Here is a 21,626-nt window from a genome sequence, read left to right on the forward strand (position 1 = left end):
AGGAATTTAAAATTCTAGTTCACAATGAAGATGCAGCTCTGAAAAGCATCCACTGGATTTATAATGTGTCAGAAGCATCAAGAGGCACCTTCCTCTCTGCATCTCAGGCAGAGTGTAGGTTCCCTTGACAATAGGGCTTGGTGGTGGCCACTGACCAAAACTGCCCCCTCTGAGTCAGTGAGGAGCCTGTCGTGGAAAGTAACATCACTCAAAGGCAGGTACTGTGTGCGACTGCCTTCCATTTCACTTCCCTTCCTCAGGGCCTGTTCTCAGGGAGTCTGCCATTTCCACAGAGGGTGACAGGGATGTTGGTCAGGAGGCCAAGCAGTGTGTGGGAGCTGGCCACCTCATCCAAGGCTGGCAGCCATGGAGAACTCAGGAAGGGACAGGACGGAGGGGGGGGAAACACTTCCGTCCAGACTTCTGAGGAAGATGGCCTTGGTGAAGCTTTGAAATGTCATCACAGTGTGATATGGCACAAAAGCCACCCAAATTGAAAAGTGTCCTATTACAAGCTTAAGCACATAATTACCGTGTGTCTGAGAAGATTGCATATTGTATCCTCTTTCAGGAAACAGACTCCTACCGACAAGACACCACTAGTTGCAGATTTTTATATTCCCGCTCTTCAGACACAAATATTAACCAAGGGCAGATTGACAAATACTTGCAAAAATGGGTGAATTTTATAGCCGCTTGCTAATACCCACCACTGGTGCAAGATGAATGTCTGAGTTACAAAACATAAGCCTTCGCTGCCTTTTGTTGACTTATTTGCTTTTTGTGCTGTCAAGAAAACATCCAATCCTTTGGTGCTATGTAGTGAGAGAATTTCCGTGGGCGCTTTGTACTTTGAAGTTGAAAACGAGATAATGAGCTTGCACTGATTTGCCATGGGATGGGACAGGCTTCAATAATGCACTTGCATTTTGTGAGACTAGACCTACAGGAAAAGGAAATGACAGGCCTCGATGAAGGAAAACATAAGCATTAGTTACGACGGTGTGGTCACTGCAGTGGCAAAGACCCAGGACTAGTCTAGCAGCTTCAGCTTTGACATTGCAGTGAAGATGTTTATTTACTTTTGTTTAGGGACCCCATAGTAATCATTGTGAAATTCCTGATGCCTATGAAAGAAGGGACACTTATTCCTTCTGAACCGCTTCAGGATCCTCTGTGAGTGGTCCTGATTGTTGACCTGTACACTGGTTAAGAGTTCTTGGACACAGGTGTGCTGTTTATGGGTAATTGGTATGCTGCAAAGTTCCCAGAAAATACACCTCATCAATTGGGTAATACGTGTTAAAAGGCCGAGCCTGTGATGGCATTAAGTTGCTTCATTAGCCCTTCCAAACTTGCCATTTGTTCACTCAAATCATCCTGTTCATACACCTACAGAAAGAATAAAAACAAAAGTTAGGACAGGTGAACATCAATACATTCCCTTTATGAAACCAGTGGCCATGTCTAGTTGGTTTACTCTGTATTCTCAAGCATGACACAGTAGCTCATAGCCATAGTGAGAAGCTGTGCTCAGAATAGAAGCATTGAATGAAGATGTCAATTAAAGAGGTGGTGAGGAGAGGAATGATTGCATACTGTTTCACTAACTTCATCCCTGTGTTGAGGAAAAAGCTTTAGAGTGAAAAGAAAAAAAAAATCTCATTTCACACTGTCTGTGTGGTCTCAGTTAAGTTAGTGAGCCTCTCGGATATACAGTTCTTCTCAGCTACAAAATGATGATTTCTATTTCATAGGCTAAGTATCTTGTAGCATGTTTAGTGACTATCACAGTGGCCAGGACATGGTTCATATTCAATATGTTCTCCTTTTTCCTTCCAATCTCATCCAGCAGGATATGAACACAATGTATATCACCATGTTTCTTTTCTTCATAACACAACATAGGTACATTTTTGTGTGGGAGTTTGATGGGCTTTGCCTTGATCAGTGAAAGGTCTGAAGATTATGGCTTTGTTTTGCGGGTGGAAACAAAATTCTCGCCCCAAACCAGAGTTGGCTATGTGCACAGCACAGTAGTAAAGGCAATCTTATAGCCACCAATATGATTGGTGGGTAAAATGAAGAGGTCAACCTGCAGAAGTCTTAATGAACATATTCTCTATAACAGCTTTTTTCTTTCTTGTCTCATACCCTTTATTTTGACTAATGCAGATCTGCCCTACTTGATCATTCTTGGCCATTCATTTGATTCAGTTATTGGGTTAATGAGGCCTGAGTCATGATTTCTAGTTCTGTATAGGACAGAAAGCATTACTCACTACCTGGTCAGAATGGGTATCTAATCCTGCCAAATAAATACTGTTGATCCCAAGAGAACACTGGTGGAGCTTTTATGGGGGGTAGGTCCTCACTCACTCTAGCGCCGAGGAAACAGCTGAAAATGCATGGTATTAAACTAGTTGAAAATGGTATGTCTTGCAGAAATCTCAGCATGTCAGTGAATGATTTGGTCATATACCATATAATCTCCAGAGCTGAATGGGAATTGAAAAGTGGACAATTTGGCTCAAAAGACTGGTCTACATATGAAGAGTGAGGTTGAGGGGAGGTGATTAGTTGATAACTCATTTCCTAACATGTTTGTTGGTTGTTTTTCTTGAATTATCTAGGTATCATTGTGTAGCACAGCAATCACTAGCCACATGCAGCTATTGGATTTTTGAAATGTGACTAGTCTGATTTGGAATGTGTTATACGTATAAAATACACACCAGATTCTGAACACTTAGTACAAAAAATGTAAAATATCTTTTTAACATCTTTTTAATATTTATTACACAATGGTAACATTTTGGAAATATTGGGTCAAATGAAAGATATTGTTAAAATTAATCTCGTTTATTTTTACATCTTTTAATGTGGCTTCTAGGAAATTTAAAATTACACATGTAGTTCATATTATATGTCTATAGGACAGTGCTGATCTAGATTATTTGCCCTGTGTCTCTATATCCTTTAATGTGTAATTTTACTGCTTTTAATATTATACCTTTGGCTATCACTCCTTAGAATCAAACTTAAATGCATATTGGTTCATCTGACATTACAAGATGAGCTATATTACATAAATTTAGGAATCTGATCTGACTTAAGATATGGCCAACCAACCCTGAGACTAAACAAATACCGTACTAAACAGCCAAATCCTGAAAAGTAGTGCAATGGATTCCTATAAATTTGAATCTTTTTAAAGCATACAAAAAGGTATGTTAATCATATAACATACTTGTGCCAAACATTCACACACATACACATATTCAGTAGTTTCCAAGTAGTTAAAATATCTTATTGTTTGCAGTACCGAAAACAATAAAGTTAAGAAAAAAAAATTGTACATTCAAATGAGATGATTCTAACCTGTTATTTCATCTTTTTTCCCCCTTTCACTGTGATTTTTCAAGGCACATAGGTCAGTTTTTTGCTCTCCTTTCAAATGCTTTCCCTTGAATTATATTCAGAAACACTCCAGAGTTTTCTAAATTCTGCTTTTAGGTAGCATCTTTTCAAATCTCCCTTACAATGCATTTGGGGAGAACTGTTTTGCCCTCTCAAAATTTAGATTTTTGGTCTCCACTGATTTTCTTTCTGAGTTTTCTAATGTGATCACTTTTTAGCTTTTTCCTCTGGCTACAAACTTTTCCTCTCAAATAACTAAATAAAGTCACACATTCTGTAGTCATCTGCTTGTGTTTTTAAGATTGCTTTTTGAGTACAGCAGTAGTCACTGCTTCACCTGATGCAGCATAAATTTCAAGGATGGCCTTACGTTGGCTGGATCCTCTGTTGCTTTGTGGCTTTCCTCAGATACTTCAGGAGCTGTTGGCACAGATACAGGAAGCAAAGGAGATCTTGCCTTACCAGCCAACCCAAGAGAGGCTGTTTTAACATGAGTCTTGGGAAGAGCAGGCCCTGAAATAGAAAACACAGAGTGATGAAAGTAATGTATAAAACATTCTGGGGAAAAAATCTCTCAAGTGTGTAAGCCAATTCCAGCGGGTTGGCATTGATTCTAGGTTATTGTTCATTCTGTAGTATAGAGATGGATTATGACACAATAAATGGGCTCATTTTATTTCTATTGAATGGAAGACAAATTCTGATTAGGTCTTTTCAGATGAATCTTCACCAGTCATATGTAATTTCAAGTGGATTCCAAATCATGCTGTGAAAAGGTTGCCTGGACATTCCAGACTGTTCATCACACCCTACAAAGTGTCAGTGGAACTCATTTGGTGCCGGTCTCAGCTTTGGGCCAGAAAGCCCTGTGTTAGCCTGCCTAAATGAAGCCTAAATTGTTGAACAGTACCGAGGGATATTTGTGCAATTAAAAGGTATGGTCACTCCTGGTCTCCAAAGAGTATGAGATGTTATAGTAAAACAAAATCCTTCATGGCTAAACTGATAGAATCTCATTATTAATTCTTTTTTGGGGGGGAAAAAGTTATTCTGTCCTTACCAGTATAGTTTCTCTCAATAAAAGAAATTCTAATGTTCATGAAAATCATTTGTGGGAACTGCTGAGTTTCTACTAGATGACATTTCTGTTATAAACAATGGCTATCTTTTCTTGGGGGATCTGAAATTTGCCTTATGAATCCTGCTTAGCTTATAGCAGTGATATAATTTGTCCTTAGAGCCTAAAATAAAAGTTTTATGAAGGCTTACTGAATCAGCTAGTATACCTCACATGCCTAAGGACTTTGTCATTCTTAGCTTTGTAACCAAAACCTCAGCATAGAAGGTATTGAATTAAACCATGGAAAGAAGTTTGCCCAAGTTCTCTTGTATCATCAGTGACATTTGAGTTCTAATGATCCTAACAGTGTACTAATGCAAAATCTGGGGGGAAATTTTTCGTTTTGATCATACTTTGGTACACATAATCCTAGTTAATAAAACTCAGAGGTTATTCTACAATCAAAGAAATAGCGCACACTTGCTTATTGGGAAAAAGTAATGCAAACAGTCTAATAGGCCAGCAGTTGGGTATATGCTAGGCAAAATAGCATGATAAATCATAACAAAGAACCTTTTCTCATCCCTTCATCTTTATATGGCTTGACATGAATTCCTTCATACTTGTTTTCTTTCACTCTTAAACTTCAGGGATCAAAAGTTTGCAGTTGGAGTGATTTATCACTAGAGGGTGATCTTAAGTTTTTGGTAGCTCAGATGAAAAGAAGTACAGAGACAGGAGTATGAATCATTTTCTTTAAGAGAGAATATAATATTAACTGAATGTCTACTAAACTCTAGACCTATGCTAAGTACTTTGTCATTTTAGGCAAAATAACATAGTGGGGAGAATTTGGGATTTATCAGTCTAACCTACATTCAGATCCTAGAAAGCTCAGCTGTGTACTAGCCACGTAATCCCTTGGTTAACTGACTTAACTTTCCCTGCCTGTTTAGTCTTCTGTAAAAGGGGAATGATAATTTGTGAGGATTAAATAAGATGAGGTAATTAAAGTGGTTGGTGCCTATAACTTGTTCAAAGAGGGCAACCTATTATTAATATTTAATTTTCAAAACAATTCTACCAAATGCCATTATTGTCAGTTCATATATGAGAATGCCAAAGTGGAGAGAAATTAACTTACCCAAGCTCACACATTTAGAAAAGGGCAGGCAGAGGAAAGGTTTGTACCAAGATATAACTAACTCCACTGAACAAATTAAGGTTCTATCATTAATGTGTTGATCTAGCCCATCCAATATAACTAACTTGAGGGTAGAAACTATTTATTGTATTATGGTTTCTCATGGTTGAATTGAGTTTTAACATAAAGGGGCAAACAAAATTCTAATAAACCTCTGCATGAATTTAAACTACTTTTATTACAATTCTATTTAAATATATATAAACATAACACATGGCATAGCTTTTATAAACTTGTAGTTCTTATACTGTGCTATTAAACCAAAACACATTTATTTTTTTTATTTAAAAATTTTTTTAAATATTTATTTACTTTTGAGACAGAGAGAGACAGAGCATGAACAGGGGAGGGGCAGAGAGAGAGGGAGACACAGAATCTGAAGCAGGCTCCAGGCTTTGAGTGGTCAGCACAGAGCCCGACGTGGGGCTCGAACCCAGGGACCATGAGATCGTGACCTGAGCCGAAGTCGGATGCTTAACCGACCGAGCCACCCAGGCGCCCCATAAACCAAAACACATTTAAAATCAAATAGCAAAGTCCTATAAAAATAGCACAATTTAAAGTTACATCATTTATTTAATATGACGGATGAGGTAGTTTGGATAAAACAAAACAGCCATATAAATGTGGTACTGACCGCTATGTCAAAAGTCATTTTGGATTTGTCTTATATGCTCAGTTTTCACTACCAATTTCCTCTGGTTGAACAAGAGGCAAACCTTCTTTCTTCTGCAGAATGTAATGCCAGCTAGTCTCCATTGGATATGAACAAAATATTTGTATATTAAATCTACCTCTTTCATTTTTCTCTTTAGACTATGACTATAAATGCAGTGTTCTTGGAGCCAACTTAGTTGTAAACTCAAAGGCAGGAACTAAAACCCCTGGCAAAGTGATGCTATAAAATGGCTCCCCAGATGCTCCAATATGTGTGGTTGACATTAATATTGTAGATAATTAAGTGAAAGCACAAAGTTTAAAGAGGAATTTTCATAGAGGGCTGGTGAACCTTGAGAAGGTAGCTATTGAACCCCTACTTTGAGTTACAGTTTCTGGATTATGTTTATCTTCCCTTCTAGAATGTTCACCATGCTTTGCTTAAATCTGAGTTTAGCTTTATTGCCACAGAAAGCTGCTTCTCTTAGAACTTTCCACGAGCCACCTCTTCCTTCCCTATATTTAATAGAGTAGGTGCACTTTAAAAACTAACACGGATTTCTGTACATATCCTTATTTATCTTTTATTTTTATCTCTAATTTTGACTTAGGTTTTCTTGATTATGAAATCTACTTATTTATTTTTAACTTTTAGCTTTAAAATTTTTAATAAACTAAAACTATGTCTGAAAAATTTACACTTCAACTCTTAAACATATGCAGTGTGTGTCTAATGCATATTGGAAATCAATTCACTTTAACATAGATATCTGCAAAGAGAATGACACAAGAAAAAGTCAGTAACAAAAGCATAGCTTATTGTGTAGGAAATTCAAACAAGCTGTGCCTGTTTCATCCTAGGAAAGATACAAGAAAAAAGATTATTTTAGAATTTATTAGATTGTTCTATAGAATTCCCTAATATTTATTTGAGTACTCTTTTTTTTGGTAGTTTTGCATGTGGGGAAATTATAGTTCTCACTATAAAAGTATATTTTGATGGTGTATTTTCTGCCCTGGATCCTAAACACTTGGGGAGATCCACAGTGTATTATACTGCATCTAAAATACTTATATTACAATATGATGCAAGTATGCCTAAAGAGTACCATAATTCAGACCTATTATAAAGATCATTATAATAATTGATTTTCTCTAGTGTCCAGGCAACAGTTATACATTCAGAACCTACTGAGTGTTGAACAATATACAAGACACTGCATTTTACAAAAGGAACTAAAGACATTGTTTCAGCTTCAAAGACCACACAGAGTGTTTAAACCTCAAGTGACTGCCTTTTCTCAAGTAATATTCACAGATTCAAAGAAATTCAGAATGCTGGCCCCTTGAGGGCTCTTGGAGTTTATCTAGTGATCTTCCCTTTATTTTGCTGAACAGAACACTGAGGTCCCTGGAGATCAAAAGATCAAGGTTGAATTAAATTCCATGAAATTCCAGTATAGGTGAAGAATCTGAACCCTTGTTTAGAGTTCATTGTTAATAGGGTTTGTCTGATGTAGTTTATGGCCTTAAATATTTTTCTTTCCCTTTCCTGGATGGGAATTAAGAAAAGAGTATAAGGGATATTTCTCAGGAGAGATTTTCCAGTATCCAAAAAGACAACTTGGGTCCCAAAACTGCCCTTAGGAAAGGGGAGCAGATATCGTAAAACAAAGACTCCTATGAAAACATGCTATATTTGAAAGCGGATGCTCATGTTCTTACATGTGCACTAGCTCTGTTGCTATGTTATATTTGCATTTGGATAGATTCAGCATTTTCTACTCTGAACCACCGCTGTTTTAAGCCTGGACACTGGTGAAACTTGGGTCCTCACAAGCTCACCAAGTTGAACCTCTTCCCTTACATACTCGTAGTTCACCATGTGTTACAGGTTTCTGTCTGGATTTTCTAGTGTGCATCCTTATCCTTCCACAGGGCCATGAGACATGCCTTTAATCCTTTACCTTGTGGCTTACTCCAATGGTTAAATTCTGAATTCATTTTCTACACCATTCAAACCAAACATCTTTATATGAAATCACCAGTCTCATGGCATCAACTGTGTTCAAGTGAGAAAGCGGCGTAATCATTTAGCATTTGTATTAGAAAGTGATGGCTGGGAGCTCAGTCCAATCTGAAGAGGACACTGGGAGCCATCTTACTGCTTCTTACCTACTGAGGAATTCCAGTTGTTGAGGGATCATTCCTTCATACTGAAGCTTCCTAGATTTCAGTAATGGGGGGGGGGGTGTCGCCACACTTCCTCCATTGTGGTTTGGCCTTTTCTACACTGCCCTCAGAAACCAGTTTAAAAGCTAGCTTTGTTCTTGCAGCCCTGGTCCCCATTTTCTATGTACTCATTCTTCACCCTCGACTGCCTTTGCTGTATCGGGGGGTATTCGGACACACTGAGAGAGAACCACAATCCTACTCTCCCAAAGAACTCATGGAAACAGTAGCAATTAGAGAAACCATTTACATTAGGGTATTGAACTTCTGTTCTTCAATGTTGAGAATGACAGAATTTTTAAAAAAAATTTTTAAATGTTTTACTTATTTTTGAGACAGGGAGAGACAGAGCATGAACAGGGGAGGGTCAGAGAGAGGGAGACACAGAATCTGAAATAGGCTCCAGGCTCTGAGCTGTCAGCACAGAGCCCGAAGTGGGGCTCGAACCCATGGACCGCAAGATCATGATCTGAGCTGAAGTCGGCCACTTAACTGATTGAGCTACCCATGCGCCCCGAGAAATGACAGAATTTTTGATAGCTTTTCCTACTTTTTGTAGATCTAGGGAGTAACCAAAAGAAAGACAAAAATTAAAAGAATTCTTTCTATGGCTCTCAGCTAGTAATCTAACATAACCTTAACCTGGTAGTCAAGATTCTCTGTGATCACTCCCAAATATGAAGGATGACTTTCAGATGTGAACAAGAAAATCCATGTCACTTTCAGAGAGGATGTGAACAAAGCTGAGGGGGGCAGAAGTGATAAGAGGGCTGGCACTGGTGCTCTGAAGAATTGTCTCCCTACAGACTAGCCTCTGAGAGATGAGAGGTTCCCAATCCTGAAGACCAACCTGGTCTTCATGACAAAAGGTTTCTGATTTCTTGTATGACTTACTTTTTTTCTTCTCATGAGAGTAAAATATGTATGATCTATACAATAAATTCCCAAAACAGAATGTGTGTTCAAAGAAATAAATATTGAAATTGAGTCCTAACTTGGGACTTAGGAGTCCCAATTGTATAGTTTTGTGGCTGTGGCTCCACAGCCTACTCTTTTGGTCTCAATTTCTTTGTTATCTATAAAGGTCTAACAATCTAATCTTTAAGCGATTAACTAAAAAGTATACAAGGAAGGAGAACACAGCTGTTCTACCTGTACTTATCTTTACATTTGGATTTCTTTGCTCTCCATAAGATTCAGGAAGCATCAGTTAATCCAAGGTAAAAAATGAATCCAAAGAAATCTCTGGCAAGTATATCCTTAAAATTCAATTACTATAATGTAGGAGTTGAACTGGTGCCTTCCACAAGAAAATGTTCTATTATTTTCTCTTAAAATTATTAATGAGAAACCATAACAATTCTGGTTGTTTCGCTGTTTTATTTCAAATTAACAATGGACAATTCAACTAAAAATAGGCAATGTTAAATTACTGTGAGTTTACATTACCCATGATTAATTGAAAAATTTAAATTTACAAATGCTCAATCTGAAACCACTATCGATTTCCCCCTACCCAGGGTGCATGTTGAAGAAGTGTTTCAGGCGACCCTTAGGTAGAACACATGATGCTGATGTGCTAAATAAATGGGCCTACAACGATATACAACTAATTAAGTGAGCACTGCTTTGGTTTTAATGTTACTTTCCTCAGCAGGACCCACTAAGGGGATAAAATACAAATGAAGCTGAAGATCTCAGATGGGCCAGCCGTGTGCATCAGGTGTAGATAAGCAGCCTCAGCAGGAATTTACTGTTTTAAGCTTTATTGTCACAGTACAGTTATTAAACATTTCATTTGCTCATTAGGTACATAATGTATGACTGCCAGGTGCAAACTCCTGCTAGCATCTTTCTGCAGAGGGTTCTCCCAACTCAAATGATTCTTGGTGAGAAATGTGAAATTAGGCTGCAGCAGGAATGGAGTGAGCAGAGTCCCATGAGTCAAATCAGAGGCCAGTGGGGAGCATGATTTTGATTTCAATATTAATTTTCACATCTTTGCCTACTTTTTCCCATTTTCTGTCTCATTTTCCACTTCCTCACCCTTAAGAATACAGATAAAATGGGTAGTTTTGAAGAGGCTTGGGTTCACATCTCCACTTGGTTTCCGACCCATTCTGTGATGCCTGACAAATGAAATGGCCTGTCTTGGTCTAGTTTCTATGTGAACCATAATTTCATTCTCACATACATTTACTATTGAATAAGTACTTTGTTCTTTGGGGGAAAATGGACGTATCATACAGTCATACACACGTCTCACATGCAAAGAGCTTTTGAGGCTTTGGAAGAAATAAGAAACATGTACACAGGAAATGTGTAATATTCTCTAGCTTTTCATGTTGACAATATATTGAACAAAAAGTGAGTGGCTGTATTAATCTTAATACAATAGCCTCAGGCATTCCTCCTGAGTGATCGAATTTCAAGCATGTAAGCTTTGGCATCAATCTTAAAGCATTTAGTCTACCATGTGTATTCTATTTTAAAGGTGAGAAACATACCTAAAAGTCACTTCTGGGGACAGAAGCTTTGTGCTCTTCTAACCTTCTCCTCTCTCTTGAAAAATAAGGGAAACACCGAGGGTGTGTTAATGAGGTGCTTCTGCCCACCTCTCTACCCCTTTGTAACCCTCCCCCCCCCCCACGTAAGTTGCAAAGGAGGGGCTACTGTGAATAACAAGTAAGGTGGCTTTCATTGAGCTACCTCTCTGTGGAAGGTGAGAGGGTGGGACTAATATGCTAATGGTCACTTCTCAAGTTCTTAAACCTGCCTGTGCTCTGACTCCTAATTCTTTGGCCTTGAACTTTCTGAAGGCTGCATTCCTTAAGCAAAGAAGGAAAAGCCCTAACTTCAGCAGAGCAAGTAGGTCTCTACTGTCTGTTCTAGCTCACAGCTCATGGGTCCAATAGTACTGCAGCCAGGGAGGGAGGAAGAAGTCTCCCAGCCACTACTACCCAGTTATTCCAGAGTTATTACATCATTTGCTAGGATCCCTGATTTCCATTTGGTTATCAGCAGCTTTTTTGTCTATTATATCCATGAACTGGAACCCAGAGAAAGAAAGGGTAAAACTCAGGGGCCCTCTCCCTGTCCCAGAGGTACATAAACTCCAGTAACACATCTTCACCTACATCGTCTTATATACTCTTTAAAAATAAGCCTTTTAAATAATATCTTCATTACTCATGTCTTGGAGGTGGGAAAGTCAAAGTTCAAAGAAGATAAGGGACTTGCTCAAAGCTATTCAACTGGTAAGTGGGGGTTGACTACTATATTCTTAAAGTATATGCTTTTTCTTAGACAAAAAGAAAAAATAAAATTCTACAAAGTAGGCTTTGAAGAAAAGCAGAGTGAAGTGGACAAGAGATTGTTATGCTGAAAGAGAAGGAGAGTGTGGGCAGGAGAAGAAGAGAGAGAAGACAAGTTACAGTGTGAAATGGTGGTGGTGGTGGTGATGGAGAGAGCAGCAGAAGGAATAAATCAGCATATTCCTGCTCTCTTCCCTATCTTGATCCCAGTTAGACTCATTTCCAGCTAAGCAGTGAAACAGTGTGAACATAAACATCATAACATCATATAACTGAAATCTCCTGATGCCTTGGAGAAGAATCATAAATATGGTTTATTATTAAGTAGATAGTTTGAGTTTGCCTTTGTTTGAATAATGCAAGGGTGAAAAATGTCTTCAAATATCTTTCCTCTTTTGTATCCCTTTTTCCTTTTGGGATTTTCTTTTTTGTCTAGGTGACAGGTGTCTAACTTATGCTTGAAGTACCAAATAATAATCCAACAGGTATGTTAATTCCTTCTCTGAGGTAATACCAAGATCTAATAGCCCCAATTAAGAAGACATGCTTTCTTAGTTCTACCTATTTGTGTTCTGTTGCACATTGGAATCTAAGTCCTGAATTCACTGGGCCAACAGTAACTGAAGAAAATAGCAAAGTTTCCAAAATACTGGAGGGAAGAAAGTGATCAACTGTGTTGAAGACATGAGTTAAATATTGTCCCAGATGGCTCTGAATCCATTAAAAACCCTGTATACAAGGGAAGTGTTTATTTTACATTTATAATGGGTAAGGGAGAGCTTTACAGAAGGATTTAAAGGGATCTAGAAATAGTCGTTCTATAAAGTTTATGTTGGAAAATAGTTACTAAGGATGAATAAGAAGCCCTCAAGGACAAAAACACTATCTAATGTGTCTTGTTGTCCTTAGGACCTACAGCAGTGCCTAATCAATACAGAGTAGAGCTGACATCATACTTTGTGGAATTTATTCCTGGAAACAAGCTAACAATAAGCAGAGGAGGCTGTAGAGATTCTGCACTCATAATTCAGTTTGTTTCTGCTTCTTCTTGATTTAGGTACATTCTAGAATAGAAAGGTTTCAGGAAAATCATCAATGATCATGAGAAATGAATTCACCAGAACACTTCTAGATCTCCCCCTTTCTTTTGATGCTTTTCTGAGGTTTCCTGATCACTTATTAACAAGAGAGAAACTACAAAATCAAAACTAAACACCTGAGTTGTTTATTGGCAGGCTCCCACAACTCAAGTTATATAGGTCTACTCTGACTTCCTATGTTATTTTGCATATAATGCCCAAGTCAAGAGACCTCTCAGTTAATTTCCTGGATATTTCAGATCATTTTTAGATAGTTTGCTATTAAAGGGATATTTGTAGCTTCCTCCCAAATTGATTGTTTATTTTTTTCTAACTTTTTCTAACTCTATTTTCAAGAAGAAACAACAGGTTTGAGCTCTTTGTTTATGTCAATTCATCAATTCAGATAGTTTATGCTCATAGGAGAAAAATTGTCAATTATATTTTTTATGAAAAATAGGTTTAAAAACCTTTCTGTATTACCTCATTTTTGCTATTCTAGTGATCAAACTTCAGAGAAGCCACATTTTGAATTCATAAAGAAATAAGTGACTCTGCATAAAATTTCCATATGGTTTCATGAAAACCTCAGAAAAATGCAGAAACAATGCAGAAATCCAGACATCAGTCTCATACAACTTTTATAATTATGTACTCTGTGGGGAATGCCATCATTCTAAATTCATCTGCATTAGTATGCAATAGATTAAATTTCTGGTATATTTCACATGATGTATAAATAGAATGATTTTTACTCTCCAAAAATCAATTTATTTTGTAAATATTGGAAATATCTCCTTTTATAAAGACAATTCTGTTTTTATAGTATAACCTTGATTATTCAGAACAAGATTTCTTAATATCCTGTAATACTTGATTTTTAAAATCTGGTTTTGTTCTTTAATAGAAGTCACCAAATCTCTCTTTGTCTCTGTCTCTGTCTCTCTGCCTCTCTGTCTCTCTGTCTCTCTCTCTCTCTCTCTCTCACACACACACACACACACACACACACACACACAAATTGATATCTAGACACTGTGACCATAAATATAACTTCCAGATTATGTTTTGGGGTTAGTGAACTATCATATTAACCCAATCTCTTCCAACTTTTACAAGTATACCTCTTAGACTGACCAAAGCACAACATGAATAGTATTCATGTCACAAGAACATTTTAAAACCTTAGAGAAACTTAATTAGTTAATGAGGCAATCATATAAGTCAATGATCATATAATTTAAAAATATTTTCAACTGTCAGAGTTAAAAGCCATCACCGCTTCCACCCAAAAGAACATGTGTGCCATTAAGGAAACCAGCTTAAGTGAGCATTTCCATTTTCTCCATCAAGAAATCAATTTCTTTTCTGTATTTTGCTGCCATATTTTTAGGGGTGGTCTATCTTGCACATTACCTATTTATTTATTCACCATGGCTCTCTCAGACATCTGGCTTTTGACCTCACCAATCTATAGAAATGTCAGATATAAAGGTCATAAATACTATCATAATTTTTCAGCCTAATAGGTATCTTGCCTTGTAAACCTTTCTACAGGATTTGTTGGTGTTATGTTTTCTCAGTTCTAAGATTCACAGAAATATTCCTGAAACCAGGATACTTCTTACAATTGATTCTGTACAAATACTATAGTTTTTATTTTTTCCCTTATGATTATACAATCAAATCAATGGAATACTCCAAACACAACAGCATCTTATACACTTGCTGAAGTATTTAGGGGTAAAGTGAATGGATGTCTGCAATGTCCTTTGAAATGCATCAAAAATTAAGGTGGATGGATAGATGAATAGATATATAAGAGGCAAAAATAGAAAAAAACATGTTACTGATAGAATCTAGGTAGTGGGTGTAGGGAAGTTCACTGTAAAATTTTTTCTGAGCATTTAATATTTTTATAATAAAATATTAGAAGGGAAAAAGAACTATGGGAACTTTGCATCAAGGAACCATTGTATTTAAAACTGCCTTGTCCTTGAAATTCTCTCCCTTCCTGGCTTCTAAAAATGATACCACCATTGTTATCCTACCTCTGGTACCTCTTTCTTTATTCCCTCATAAAATGCAGATTTACTTTAAATTTCATTTTTCAAATTTCTTCTTTTCCTTCAAATTCTTTTTCTGGGAGTTGTCATCTATCTATGAGACACTAAAACTTTCACCTCTCTGAAAATGATTCTAGGATCCACTTTTCAGTTGTGACTCCCTCTTGAATTCCTACCACTTTCCCACATCCACAGTCTATCTGCATTTAGATGTCTCCTGCCCCTTCGTGCTCAGCAAACTCTACTCTCTGACTCTCCCTTTCCTCTCAGAGAGTACCGTCTCACTCACTTCCCTCTTTCCATTTGTTTATAACTGTGGTCCTCAAAACATAGGATTCAGACAACTGAGCCACCTTGGACTTCACTTTCTCCCTCATTCTTTATAGCCAATTATTCACTCAATTGCCTGTTTCTTCTTTTGGAAGATAAGTCCAGCCGCTGTCTCTTTCATCTATTTTCACTTCCATCAATCCACATTACAAACTTTCTATCTTAATCTCAGTTTTCCATTTGATCCTCCTAAGTCACTACTCTGCCCTTTTCTAGCTTATTATCTTGTGATTACTCTAGGAATCATCTTCTTTAGCAAAAGAGATTTACCTGTAGATTCTGAAAACATGTTGTACTTTCTCATCCCTGGGATTTTTTTACTCACTTTGGTCCTCCTTCCTGGTATACTTTTGTGATCCTCCAGCAATCAGGGAAAGAATATTACCGCCATGCAGCCGTACATCCTGTCCCTGCACGTTAGTAACTGTAACCTTGGAGATGTCATTCAACTCTTCTATACTCTGGGTTCATTCCATAGAAAAGACATGGCTACTTTACAGAGATGGTGTGGGATTTACGGACAAGGCCTGTGCAGAATGGCATCTCCACAGTCCTGAGTTTATAGCTATCATAGAATTTCTAACTGATAAACATTTTTTTATTATAAAATAATTTGTATTTTACCCTGAGCCATCCAGAAATGCAATTTCCTGAGAACAGTCTATTCCCCAAAGCTACTAGTTAATTGAGATTTTATTCTTTATTTATAGTGGAACAAAATGTCAATGAAAAATTCTGATGAATCTTTGTCATGCTGGGCCAAAAAGAAGACCTCTTCAAGCCCATATATGGGAAATTATTTATAAGGAAAATATGTTCCTAAGCAATGTTTCATAAAGTTTTCAATATGTGACATGTTCTGCAGCATGAAGTTTCCGAATATCTCATATCTAGAAAATGATTAGAAGCTAGTTCCAAAAAAGGGGCTATAGGATATCTTGTAATAGGTTAAGAAATAAGCCCATAGCAGTATCTCTGGGTTTTGAAATCTATATAGATATTTATTTTAGTCTCCAATGAGAAATAAACTTTCTCTGGTTGGATGTGTTGGGCCAATTCAAGTATGAAAAATATGTAATCAATACATAATTGGAAAGGAAAATGAAAAAAATGTGACAAATGCCAATGGAAATATAAGTAATACATAGAGAAAACAGAAATTTAAAAAGTCCTTTTTTTTTTCTTTTCCTCTTGTGAACCTATCTGGAGTATTGTGTCATCGAATAGTATTAGCATATCTCTGGAGAAAATAACCTTTCTCTCTCTTTACATGTTAAAGAAGATGCTAAAATTGTTGAGTGTGTATATCTGTGACATTACTAATCATATAATCATTGGCCCTTTATGTATATGATTATAATATAGTTGTTCAGGAAAATAGGCTTTGGTTTCAGAAAGTCCTAGGTTCAAATCGTGGTCCTGCCATTTCCATACAATGTAACATGCAATTAACTATTTTATCTTCTTTGATCCCAAGGTTCCTCATAAGTCACCATGTTCCTCTTTGTGTTTCTGTGAAGATTATATGACATAGCAAATTCATGACTAAGTGCTTGCTAATGGTCACTGTCAGACATATCGCCACGCAAACATATCACCATGGTTAGAATCAGTTCATTTTCTTCTTGAGTATCTACTGACTGGGTCCCAGCACTTATTAGGCTTTATGGTGCTAGTAAAGAATACTGAAAAGTGGTGTCTATTATGATCTTAAATGTTGGTTTGCATGTAAGTGTGAAATATTTTGTTAGAATCATACTACATATAGAATAAATAAAGAGATCAAATCTGAGATTAAATGCATTAATTTAATTAGGAAGGGACTGACTGTATGGCATCTGGAAGACAGAGCAGCGGAGCGGGAGCAGCAGAGTGGGACAGAGCCTGCGTAGCAGATGTAGCCGTCACCTGGCAGGGGGTTAGTTTTCAGGAACTGGGTCCTGTACCATCTGTCTAACCCGGGAGCACAAGGAGAAAGGTAAATATGTGCGGAAAATTCTAAAACATTAAAAATTTTTAAGCACTTTTCTCATGGTACTTCTCAATATTCTATCGTTATTCCTCTCTCTGATCTGCAATTTCTCAAATACTCACGAACTGGTAGTTGCTTGTATAGGACCTGTTACCATTTAAATTAAGAAGCTGTGATGGGGGTGGGGCGGACACACCACTAGAACCTTCTAATACAAAAGAAAGAAAAAGAAAGAGTCCAGGAGGAGAGGAAAATGAGAAAGAGGGGGCACAGAGGGATGGGACTAATTGCTCATTTATTGGAGAAACGCGTTCTTTTTCTTTAAAAACTCCCCTCTTTCCCACCTGCTCTGTACTATCATAAAGCCTTCTCAAACATATATTTACTCCTTAGAATTATTTAGTACCCAAGAAATGATTTGTGATGATATTTTTCAGGATATCATATAATACATCCTCACTTCTCAAATAAACATTTCTTTTATTACCTCCCATTCTCTGTGATTTATATTACCACTGTTTATAGGTTCGCTTACCCTACTACCACCAAAAAATTTTGTAAAACATTTTTTATAGATTTCATATGCTAGTCATCCTGGTGTGACACTGGCTGAATCTGAAATCTTTATTGAACGACGAGTCACCGTTTGAGGAAATGTGTGTGTAATCATTCGGTCTCTGCTGAAGTGCTTTCTGTGGCACAGCAGAAATGTGGGATGCCACGGACAGATTACGACGACCTCCTTAAAAGACAACACACTACGGTTTCCCACAGAACCTCCGCTTCTGGAGAAAATTCATCACAGACAGTTACGAATCTTACTTACCAGTCTTCATTTAAATAACGACAAAAGAAGAGAGAGTTTCAGAAGCGGGATCTCTTTTAAGATAGTAAAATATTAATCTAATTCCTCGTTAGGCACTGAGAGATATGCACTAAGGCCCCAGGTGTTTGTACAAGAAAGTGAATGACTTAATTTTGCAGAATTTCATTTGAGCAGGGCCAAAACGTTCAGCTCCTGGCCTGAGACTCCACAAAGTTACTCCACTAAAGGCTTTTGGATTGGTCTAAAACACAAAATGAAGCAAAACAATAACACTTTGTGGTTTACACCACAAACAGCTGAGCCTAAATGCAAGATGATGACACAGTTGCGGGTTAAGTGGCCCTTAACTTACTGTATATCATGAACAGTTTGAGACTAACAAAAGCTATAAACCCACTCAATGGGAAAAATGTATGTGCACGCGCGAGGGCGCACACACACACACACACACACACACAGGTGAATTTAATTTCACGTGCACTACCAAACCCAGGAGTTCTTCCATGAACTGCAGGTGAAGGACACATGATATGTTCTAGAACCTCAGTACTCAAAATGTGAGCTACAGAGGGAAAGAATCAGCATCTTCTGAAACCTTCTTAGAAACGCAGAATTGCAGGCTCTCCTTCAGAGCCACTCAGTCAGAACCTGCATTGTAATAAGATCTGCAGGCGATTCCCAGGCATATAAAATTTGAGAAGTACTTTTAGATAGTCATGTTTATGGAGAGTTTACAATTAAAAACTGACATGTCAAATCACATTTAAAATGGAATCTCACTACAGTGTTCCTAATAAGACGAAATATATTATTTGTAAATGAGAAGACAAAGGTGTCAGTAATGTTTTACATATGTTCAGTGAGAAATAACTTCTTTTTCCCACTTTCAATAGCTCAACTCCTGCTCCTCATTTCTTTTATTTATTTATTTATTTATTTATTTGGAGAGAGAGCAAGTGCAAGCAGGGGAGGGGCAGAGAGAGAGAGGGAGAGAATCCCAAGCTGGCTCTGTGCTAATGAGGGTTTTGAACCCACAAACTATGAGATCATGACCTGAGCCAAAACAAAAACTCAGACACTTAACTGACTGACCCATCCAGGCACCCAGCTCATCCTCATTTCTTACCCTTCCTTGTCCTGTTTTTTCTTTCCAGAGGGTTAGTGCAGGGAATAGCTAAGTCAGATATTAATAGCTGGGATCTAGGAAATTCCATAGGCTTTAGTCACATTAAACTGGGAAGGAATTCAGGAAACGTAGTGTTTCTAAGAAAGAAAGTCAGGCACATGACCATCAAATCTACCTTTTGGACATAAATCCTTACTGGGTTTGAGGAATGGGCCTTCATAACAGTTGGTGGAGACACAGATTAAGAAATTGGAGGGGGAATGCTATTTGATGCAGTTTCGTCATTTAAAGGGGCTGGTGGGAGCTTCCTGGATGTCAGATATATTTATAATTTGAGAACAAGACCTATGCAACTGGAAAGGCCGTGCTTCTCTCTAGACTCAGGAAATGCTATTCAGGCAGCTCTGAGATGCCACTCTGCTCTTTTTTAAATTTTTTTAATGTTTATTTATTTTTGAGAGAGAGAGAGCGTGAGTGGCAGAGGGGTAGAGAGAGACACACACACACAGAATGTGAAGCAGACTCCAGGTTCTGAGCTGTCAGCGCAGAGCCTAATGCGGGGCTCAAACTCACGAACTGCAAGATCATGACCTAGGCTGAAGTCAGACGCTTAACCAACTGAGCCACCCGGGTGTCCCTATGCCACTCTTGTTTGTTCACCATTCTGTCTTCATGCGAGGGCTCTCAGTTCACTGGCTGCCCTTTCTCTGTTGCACACACTTGTGGTGAAATACAACGTTCAGGAGTTAGATCTTGTTTCACCAGCCACGAAACCATTAAAATTTACTTTTAACCCCGCTTCCACATGATCCTATAGCTTCTGAATTTAAGTTGTTGGCAACTCCACAGGCCCAACTTATAAGGCAATGTGGTCTCCAGCTTATATCAAATCAGAAGCTGCTGGATTCAGTGCTAACATTTTTAACTAGTGTAATTCATGTTTACATGAACAAACCCTTTCCAGAATAGATCTTATTTGAGCCATTTATAGTTGTGAAAAATGGAAGCATAAAGAGGTTAAATTACTTATTTGAAGCTAACCCAGCCAATGAGCAAGGAAGCTGGGTCCTAGAGTTTTCTTATTTTCTTCCTGTAAATGCTTTTTCAGTTGCATTTGGCTCCAGCCAGAGAAGAGACCTGGAAGACTGGGGTACACTCCTCATCACATGCCACCACTGTCCTGCCTTTTGTCCTGTACTAAGCAGCCTATTTCTATGAACTAACTGACGCACCATTCCAGAGAGCTGAAAAGAGAATAAACAAAGAACTACAATTTTAAATGCAACGCCAACTGAAACTCAAGTTTAAACTGGCAATCTCAGCCTTGAAAGGTAGACTAGGTCAACACATTACTATAGTTTGAAATATGCTGTTTCTACTAAAAATCACGGCTCAGGTGACCATAGAAGTACAGAGATACAAACAAGTGGGTAAGAGAATGGGGAATGTGGAAGAAGGATGTTTAAGGAGGGCACTTTGGTGTCGATGTGAAAAGAGCATCCTTGTAATTATCATTACTCCTAATTCCTATAAGCCTCTGTGCAATTATGTCATAATATGTCTCTTGGTTTCAAATCAATAGGACTTGCTTATCGTTTTTCACAAGAAGAAGAAGGAGGAGGAGGAGGACGAGGGCAAGGGGAAGGGGGAGAAAGAGGGGAAAGAGAAGAAGGAGGAGGAGGAGGAAGAGGAGGAGGAAGAGTACAAAGAGGAAGAGGAAAGGGGAAGAAGAGGAAGAAGTGGCAGCAGCTTGTTAGAATTCCTTTACCACAAAAGATAAGGACATTCTTTACGGAGAGTCTTGACGTTCCAGTAGATAAGCAGACTGGCAATAAGAACATCCACCTAGCTATGAAATACACAGGCTGTTTAACAGGCCACTTGAATTCTGCTAAGTCCCTGCCAGTAAGATAAACATTATAAACATTCAGAAGGAGTAGAGCTCTAGATGATTTTAACAATGGTTTTCTCACTTTATTTTAATATCACAGAGCTTTTGCTTTCAGCGTGTTAGATTTTTCACAGCACATTTTCAGGAGTCCATCAACACAGAGGTTTATGTGAACGCTTTTCATTTGTTTCAAAGTTTCCCCTGGCTCCTGAACAAAGCAACTGGAAGCTGGTATTAATTGATGAACTATAAGGAACTCTGTCAAATAACTTAGAATACTTACAATGCACACTATGCAGTTCAGAATCCATTTGAGTGAAAACCTTTCTCTTACTCATACTTTTTCACAAAGCAAAGAAAAAGAAAATACAGAGAGAATATCTATCCTTATGTCTGCAGTAATTAAGACTTACTAGAATTTTGTATGTTTCATTCTTCTTTAAAGACGA

General features: G+C 37.8%; 1 protein-coding gene across 1 annotated transcript in view; it reads right to left on the reverse strand.

The window, feature by feature from the left end:
• Window positions 1-1,302: 1,302 nt before the first annotated feature.
• DCC (DCC netrin 1 receptor) overlaps window positions 1,303-21,626 on the reverse strand; it is a 753,976-nt gene continuing 733,652 nt past the window's right edge. The window contains exons 28-29 of the mRNA XM_047086216.1: window positions 3,791-3,933; window positions 1,303-1,392 (exon numbers count right to left, since the gene is read on the reverse strand). Of these exons, the coding sequence (XP_046942172.1) occupies window positions 1,303-1,392; window positions 3,791-3,933 (233 nt within the window). The remainder of the gene's footprint in view (window positions 1,393-3,790; window positions 3,934-21,626) is intronic.

The sequence above is a fragment of the Lynx rufus genome, unplaced genomic scaffold (assembly GCF_022079265.1).
Source record: "Lynx rufus isolate CCGP_SWC_20201006 ecotype Redwood Valley unplaced genomic scaffold, mLynRuf1.p SCAF_20, whole genome shotgun sequence".
NCBI classification, from domain to species: Eukaryota; Metazoa; Chordata; class Mammalia; order Carnivora; family Felidae; genus Lynx; species Lynx rufus.